This window comes from Oryctolagus cuniculus, chromosome 15 (assembly GCF_964237555.1).
Source record: "Oryctolagus cuniculus chromosome 15, mOryCun1.1, whole genome shotgun sequence".
Classification (NCBI taxonomy): domain Eukaryota; kingdom Metazoa; phylum Chordata; class Mammalia; order Lagomorpha; family Leporidae; genus Oryctolagus; species Oryctolagus cuniculus.
This window is the reverse complement of record NC_091446.1, coordinates 83,739,409-83,747,967: the sequence shown is the minus strand read 5'-3', so window position 1 is coordinate 83,747,967 and position 8,559 is coordinate 83,739,409. Positions and strand designations below refer to the sequence as shown.

At 41.8% G+C, this 8,559-nt stretch overlaps 1 protein-coding gene across 1 annotated transcript; it reads left to right on the top strand.

The window, feature by feature from the left end:
• The first annotated feature begins 2,980 nt into the window (after window positions 1–2,980).
• On the top strand, window positions 2,981–7,328 carry LOC100352112 (olfactory receptor 6C74-like). Its single transcript, XM_070058375.1, has one exon. The coding sequence runs from the start codon at window positions 6,165–6,167 to the stop codon at window positions 7,254–7,256; it is 1,092 nt and encodes a 363-aa protein (XP_069914476.1). The 5' UTR covers window positions 2,981–6,164; the 3' UTR covers window positions 7,257–7,328.
• The last annotated feature ends 1,231 nt before the right edge of the window (window positions 7,329–8,559 follow it).

The window sequence follows — 8,559 nt, the reverse complement described above, 5'->3', positions numbered from 1 at the left end:
TGCATATGTTCTAGGTATTCCTGAGTTGCTAATTTCCAACTTCATTCCACTATGGTCTGAGAAGCTGCATGGTATGATTCTAATTCTTTTGTATTTGCTGAGACTTGCTTTATGGCCTAGTATGTGCTCAATCCTAGAGAAGGTTCCATGTACTGCTGAGAAGAATGTAAATGCTTTCTGTGTAGGATGAAAAGTTCTGTAGATATCTGTTATATCCATTTGGGCAATGGTGTCATTTAAATCTACTGTTTCCATGTTGATCTTCTGTCTGGATGATCTGTCTTTTTCTGAGAGTGGTGTGTTGAAGTCCCCTAGTACTATTGTATTGGAGTCTAAGTCTCCCTTTAAGTCCATTTACACATTTTTTTACTAAACCGGTGCCCTGTAATTAGGTGCATATACATTGGTAATCATTATATCTTCCTGTTGAATTGATCCCTTAATCATTATATAGTGCCCCTCTTTTTCTCTCTTAACTGTTTTTGCATTAAAGTTTATTTTGTCTGATATTAAGATGGCTATGCCTGCTCTTTTTTCATTTCTGTTGGCATGGTATATCTTTTTCCAGCCTTTCACTTTCAGTCTATATGCATCTTTGTTGGAAAGATGTGTTTCTTGTAAGCAGAAATAGATGGGTTTTGAACCTTAGCCCAATCAGCCAATCTTTGCCTTTTAACTTGAGAGTTAAGACCATTAACGTTCAATGTAACTATTGATAAGTAATGACTTTGCCCTGCCATTTTCCCAAAGATATTTTCTAGTATATGCTTTGAGCTTCCTATGATCTTTTACTGGTAGGTTTTCTTCCTTTACCTTCTTTCATATTAATGGCTGTGTTTCTGTGTTTCTGTGTGCAGCACATCTTTTGCAAGTGGCAACAAATTATTTCAATTTCTGTTTGCTATGAAAGTTCTTTATTTCACCTTCATTCACAAATGAGAGCTTTGCAGGATATAATATTCTGGGCTGTCAGTTTTTCTCTCTTAGCACCTGGGCTATATCTCGCCATTCCCTCCTAGCCTGTAGTGTTTCTGATGAGAAGTCTGCTGTGAGTCTAATTGGAGATCCTCTGAGAGTAATCTGACGTTTCTCTCTTGCACATTTTAGGATCTTTTCTTTATATTTCACTATGGTGAGTTTAATTACAACGTGTCATGGTGAGGGTCTCTTTTGGTCATGTTTACTTTTGGTTCTATGAGCTTCCTGTACTAGGATGTCTCTGTCCTTCTCCAAACCCAGGAAGTTCTCTGCTTATCTCACTAAAAAGGCCTTCTATTCCTTTCTCTCTCTCCATGCCTTCAAGAACTCCTAGAACTCGAATGTTGGTTTTTTTAATAGTATCCTGTAGATTCCCAACAATATTTTTTAAATTTCTAATTTCCTCTTCTTTTCTTTGGTTTGACTGTATACTTTCCTGTGCTCTGTCTTGTAAGTCTGATATTCTCTCTTTTGTCTCACTCACTCTGTTTTTAAGGCTCTCCAATGTGTTTGTCATTTGATCTATTGAGTTCTTCATTTCATTTTGATTTCTCTTCACCATCACACTTTCCTGTTCTACTAGTTCCTGGATTTCATTTTGATTCCTCCTTAAGATTTCATTTTCATGAAAGAGATTTTCTTTCCTGTCCAGTAAGGATTTCTGTAGTTCAAAAATTTGTTTCTGAAAACTTCTAAATGTTCTTATTATAAATTTTTTGAAATCTGTATCTTGCATTTCTTCTATCTCATCATCCTCATAATCTTGGCTTATGATGTCTTGTTCATTTGGGGGTGTCATAATGTCTTCCTTGATCTTGTTCCCTCAGTTTCTGTGTTTGTTGCTTGGCATTGTGGAGATATTCTTTGGATTCTTCTTCCCTCGCTGTTGTGTTTTTTTCTTGTTATGCTATGACTGTGTTAAGTGGACTTTCTGCTTTTGGAGGAGCCTTAGAGGCTTGAGGCTTGAGATGGGTGTGGCCAGAGAGCTTTGCTTGGTTCTTCAGGGCTAAAGGTGTGCCAAAGGTGACACACTCAGGTTAGGCATGGTAAATCTCTCTCTCTCTCTCTCTCTCTCTATTTATTTATTTATATTTTTTTGATTCAGGAGGGAAGTAATACCTCACAGCTGAGTGGAATTGAAGGTAGTCAGCTTCCAATCTCTGCCTTCTGTGGGTATATCATTCGTCTGCTTTTCCCCAGGACCACAAAAAGAATCTGTGCTGCCCTCAGTATGGACTCAAATTCTCCTGCAGTCTCCCACCGGGTTGCCAAGGTTACGGAATTGTAGCGTCTCTGAAGAGTACTCACGTGAGTTCTCTCGCCCACCATTTCTTCCCCCCCACTCAGTTCATTAGCTCCACCCTTTCACAAGTCCTAATCTCCTGTTATTTCACCCCCACCCCCACCCCAGTCAGGTTTTTCTGTTTGCCTGGGGGCAGGCGCAGCTCTCAGGTTGCGCACAGCCCTGAGGTCCCTAGCACACCTTTTACGTAAGTCCAAAATGGCTCCTGCTCTTTGTCTCCTGCTCGCCTTTGTGAGGTGGGCAGAGAGAGACCTTACTGGTCCCCCCTTTTTTTTCCTCTCTCCTGTAGTTAGTCTGGTGAACTTTCCCTTGTGGGGCTTCAAGCTGGTTTCCCCGCCGATGTCTCTGGTTACAGGGTCACCTCCCCTTTCAGCACAGATTCCGTGGGCGTCCTTGCTCTCCCTGCAGGTCATCTGTGTCAGATCCACTAGATCTGGAAGAGTTTCCTCTGCAATTTTTTCCCCAAGCATTTCCGGAGATTACTGAAATTCCACTTTTATTAACCTATCTTTTCCCAGACTATCAGCGTGCATCCTCTCTATTCCGCCATCTTGGCTCCTCCCAGATCCTGAGCATGTTTTCAGCCCTCTGTTGGCCATTTGTATTTCATTCTTTGAAAAATGCGTATTCATATTCTTAGCCAATTTCTCTTTTTAAATATTGCTGAAGTTTTTTTTAAAGATTTATTTATATATTTATTTGAAAGCCAGAGTGTGAGAGAGAGAGAGGCAGAGAGAGAAATGTTCTATCCACTGGTTCACTGCCCAAATGGCTGCAGTGGTCAAAGCTGGGCTGATCAGAAGCCAGGAGCCAGGAGTTTCTTCCAGGTCTCCACATGGATGCAGGGGTCAAAAGACTTGGGCCATCTTCTGCTGCTTTCCCAAGTGCATTAGTAGGGACCTGGATTGGAAGTGGAGCCACTGGGACTTGAACTGCTGCCAGTATGGGATGCTGGCACCACAGGCAGCAGCATTACCTGCTGTGCCACAGCAGTGGTCCCTCTTAGCCCATTTCTTAATCGGATTGTTTTTGTTGTTGCTGAGTTTCTTGAACTCCTTATATATACTGGATATTAATCCTTCATCAGATGTATAGTGTGCACATATTTTCTCCTATTCTGTGTGTTGCCTCTGTACTTTACTTTTCTTTGCTGTGCAGAGACTTCTTAGATTTATGTAATCTCATTTGTCTATTTTGGGCTTTATTGCCTTGGCTTCTAGGGTCTTATGGAACAAGTCTTTGCCTATGTCAGTGTTTCCCCTATATTTTCCTCTAGTAATTTCCTGGTTTCACATCTTAGATTAGATCCCTATCTATTGTCAGTTGATTATTGTATAGGCTGTAAGGTAAGGATCTTGTTTCATACTTAGCATTTTGTTTATGCTTGTGACAGATACTTGGTTTTCCTTCATCTGAGAATGTCTTTATCTTCACTTAACTCATAAGTATTTATAATTCTATATACTGACATTTCTTTTCTTTACCACTTGAAAATATTGTGTTATTTCTTTCTAGCCTCTGTGGTGTCAGATGTGAAATTCACTGTCATTTGAGTTATTTTTCCTCATAGGTAACATATTGTTTCTCTCTTTCTGCTTTCACGGTTTTTTTTGTCTCTAATTACTAGAAGTTTAACTACACTGTGTCCTGGAAGGAGCTTGTTGAGTTTATCCTATTTGGGATCCGTTGATCTTCTTGAATCTCTTGGGTTTGTTTATTTCCCGATGTGTAACAATCTTGCCTTGTTTCTGCTCTTTGTAGGATTTCAAAAATGTGATAGATCTTTTCCATAGTCCCACAGACCCACTAGGGTCTGTTTACATTTTATCATTCTCTTTCTGGTGATGACATTGGTAATTAATTTCATTCTGCGTATAATCCACTAATATTCCCCATTCTGTACCACCCATTTGCTGTTGCACTCATCGTTGAGTTCTTAAATATTCACTTACTGTCCTTTTCAGCTCCAAATTTTTTATTTTATTCTTCTTTATGTCTTCTGTTTCTTGGCTGAAACATTCTGTATTATTGCTGAGATTTTCATTTTTCAGAATTTAGTTTCAGCATTTTTGAATTCCTGTTGAAGCATTTTTATGATAGGTGCTTTGAACTTTTACATAATTCATGTATCTATCTCATCTTGATGTTGATACTTTGGATGTCTTTACAATCAAATTGAGGATTTTTTTTTAGTTTTTGTTATTACAGCGATTTTTAATGAAACCTGGAAATTTATTTTGGGCATAATGTTATGAGACTCTGGCTCTTAATTATAGCGTAACTTTGCACTGCTCTGCCAGAGTTAGGGGGAGCTACAACTCGATGCAGCCGGGAGAGGATGCAGTTTTCCTATTTGACCTATCTACCACCACCTTAGTAATATAATGCAATCGGGACTTTATAGACTATATTGTTATTATAGTAACTACAGGCGCCCTACTTTCAAAGACTTTTCCTGGGAAGAATTCAGACATCTGTAAGTCCATATTATTATATTTGCAATCGTAATGAAAGAGCAAATGTGATGCTTGTATAATAAGTTTTCTATTTCCAAGAGTACCCAATTAGTATCCAACAGAGATCCTGGAGGGACACTGGTCTCTAGATGGCTTTGTTCCATCTTCTCCTAATGATGTCTGTGGCCAATTGTCCTGGTAGATCCTAATTGGTGTCAAGAGACAGGCCAGTGACAAACCAACAATGGGACAATTCCATATAACTTTAATTTCTTCTCTCAACAGCATGAGTGTCCTCCTGTCTACTGAGGTAAGAATAGGAAACCCAATCCCTGGAACACACGACATATACTCGTGATCTATGTGTAACACACCAGGTTAAGTCAGGAGCCAATTTCTTGTCCCTTTGCTATCCTGGGTCATTTTTCTCCAGGAATCAAGTTCTTTTGTTGGAGCCGGCTGATTCAGGAGTAGGAACATGTTGGGGATCTGGGAGACCTGGGGCCTCTAATGAGGCTATGAGATCCCTTTGGTGGTGCAAGTGGACTCACACCCAAGTTCTAAAGTTTGGAGAGAGGATGTGCTCCCCTTTTTTTATTTCAGTGGCACATTTGCCACTCAGTTATAACTTCAGCCTCCCCTGATTTGGAAAGCTCTGGATTCATGGAAGATAAAGAGCTCACATGATATACACATTGAACTTCTCTCTGGGACAGCATAGGGGCATCTCAGTGCAAGTCTTTTTGTTTGTTTTCATACAGTACTCAGAGCCCAGCCCAGCATCTTGATTTTTTTCAGAAGTGTGAAGATCTACAGGTGCAGCATTGTTGACTGGGAACTCCATGTGGATGGGTATGTAGTCTTAGTGTGTCTGGGTCATCTCTTTTATTTAATTGTAGTAAGATGAAGCAGAGTCCGATTCCTCTTTGAGTAGATCTCATAGATTAAAAGGATTGGCGGCGTTGGCATTGGTTATACTGAACTTCAACCTGCACTCTGACGTAAGATGCTAGCAACATATAGAAGCTTTCCTGCCATACAGCAGTGCTAGCTCCTACATCATTTTTACATAGACTTGGAGCTATAGACAAAGTTGTAATTTATCCAGGTTTTAGGGCTGCATTCATTTTATTCATAGATAAAAATTATTTTTGTATAATAATGGGAAAAATCTATACAATAAGATGCTAGATGGAATGCTTGCTTCCCATATAGGAGTGCCTGTGTCAGTTTCTGGCCATATTACTAACTCCAGCTTCCTCCCTATAGGAGAGTGGTAAATTAGATGGGTCCCTGTCACCAACTGGGACACCGGATTCAGCTCACACTTCATGATTATGGATTGGCAGAGTTGGAGCTGTTGTAAACATGGGAGTTGACGGGTGTGAAACAATGGCTATGAGGTTTCTCACTTTGAAAGAGATAACATGAAAATATTAACAAAAAGATTTAAAAAAGTATTCTCATATAAAAAAGGGCCATTACCCAGGCCATGTATGTTTAATGATATAAAGTTCTCCTTTTCTTCAGTCTTGAGACAGCAAGAGAGTTTGGTGAGAAGTAATGATGGAAAGAAAAAGCTGATGATGTGGGATGCAGGGAACAGAACTGTGGTCCAGGAGTTCATCCTGGAGGGCTTCCCTGCTGTCCAGCACCTGGGGAAAATACTGTTCCTGGTGCACCTGCTGGCGTACCTGGCCTCCATCATGGGAAACACGCTCATCATCACCATCACCTGGGCTGACCATCGCCTCCACACACCCATGTACTTCTTCCTCAGCACTTTCTCCTTTGTGGAATGCTGCTTCATAACCACGGTGATTCCTAAACTGCTGGCCATCTTCCTGTCAGGGAGGCAAGTGATTTCCTTTGCTGCCTGCTTCACGCAAGCTTTTGTCTTTCTTTCTCTGGGGTCAGCTGGTTTTTTCCTTATGGCAGTGCTGTCTCTGGATCGGTACCTGGCCATTTGCAGACCTCTGCGTTACTCCAGCATCATGAGCCCCAGGGTGTGTTCCCTGCTGGTCACTGCCTGCTTCACTTTGGGATTCCTCTTCATGGTGGTCCCAGTTGTCCATCTTTCCCAGTTGTCCTTCTGTGGCCCCAATGTCATCCCTCACTTCTTCTGTGATTTTGGGCCCTTGGCTAAGCTCTCCTGTTCTGATACTAAATCTATTGAAATGTTGTTCTTCAATGTTGCTTTTCTGGTTCTCTTTATATCCCTCCTTGTCACTGTCATTGCATACAGCAACATCGTAGTCACCATCTTGAGGCTCCCATCAGCCAAGGAGAGACAGAAAGCTTTCTCCACCTGCTCGTCTCACCTCATCGTCCTCTCTCTCATGTACAGCAGCTGTCTTTTCATCTATGTGAAGCCAAAGCAGACGAGCAGGGTGGACTTCAACAGACAGGCTGCTCTGGTGAACACGGTGCTGACCCCAGTGCTGAACCCTGTCATCTACACCCTGCGCAACAAGCAGGTGTACCAGGCTCTCAGGGGTGCCCTGTGCAGGGGGAAGTAGAACCACAGCTCCTCAGTGGAGGGTGCAGCATTTCCACAGTTGAATCCAGAATTTCCTCCATGTACCCAAACTTCAGCACATTTGTACATATTTTTTCAATATCTATTTATTTGCTTGAAAGTCAGAGTTACACAGAGAAGGAGAGATGGAGAGATGGAGAGATGGAAAGAGAAAGAGAGAGAGAGAGAGAGAGAGGAATTCCTCAATCTGCTGGTTCACTCCCAATTGGCTGCAGCTGCATCAATCCAAGCCAGGAGCTTCTTCCATGTGTCCCACATGGGTGCAGGGGCCCAAGGGCTTGGGCCATCTTCCTCGGCTTTCCCAGCCTATAGCAGACAGCTGGATCGGAAGTGGAGCAGCCGGGACATGAACTGGCACCCATATGGGATGACGGCTCTTCAGGTGGCGGCTTTACCTGCTACACCACAACACCAGCCCCCTAAATTGTATATTTATTACCTTTTTCATCTTTGATTATTTATCTTAAATTAGGGGCTGACCTGTTAATCCTTTCTGAAAACTCTGAACATCTTCTTTACATTGAGATCAAAATATTGTCCCTCATCTTGTTTTCATTTGTTGTAAATCATTAATATAAATGATTTTAATGAACACCCTTGAATACATGAATCTATTTGATGTAGGTGGAATCTCAAAGCTGACAAGCTGTGGTTTTGTGTATCTACTTGTGGTAATTGTAAGGAGGTAGAGAATAAAATACCTGGGTATTAAGAATAGCAAGTTGGCTGGCGCCATGGCTCAATAGGCTAATCCTCCGCCTTGTGGTGCCGGCACATCGCGTTCTAGTTCCAGTCGGGGTGCCGGATTCGGTCCCGGTTGCCCCTCTTCCAGGCCAGCTCTCTGCTGTGGCCCGGGAAGGCAGTGGAGGATGACCCAAGTGCTTGGGCCCTGCACCCCATGGGAGACCAGGATAAGCACTTGGCTCCTGCCTTCGGATCAGCGTGGTGCGCCGGCCTCAGAGCTCTGGCCGCGGCGGCCATTGGAGGGTGAACCAATGGTAACGGAAGACCTTTCTCTCTGTCTCTCTCTCTCACTGTCCACTCTGCCTGTAGAAAAAAAAAGAGAATAGGAAGTCATTCAAGCATAGGTGACCAGGGTCTTGATATTCAGTGGTGAATAACAATACACACACACATTGACGTCTGACTGTCCTTCAATCTGTAAACTCATTGCAGATTCTCAATACAATTATTTTTAATTTTCTGTATATAAAATGAATATTAATTATATAATTATATATTCATGCATATAATCTTTATAATTCTAATTCTCCCTAGGAAGA

What these genes read in the sequence shown, in the direction of transcription:
- LOC100352112 (XM_070058375.1), top strand. Translation starts at nt 6,165, where the DNA reads ATGAAAATATTAACAAAAAGATTTAAAAAAGTATTCTCATATAAAAAA.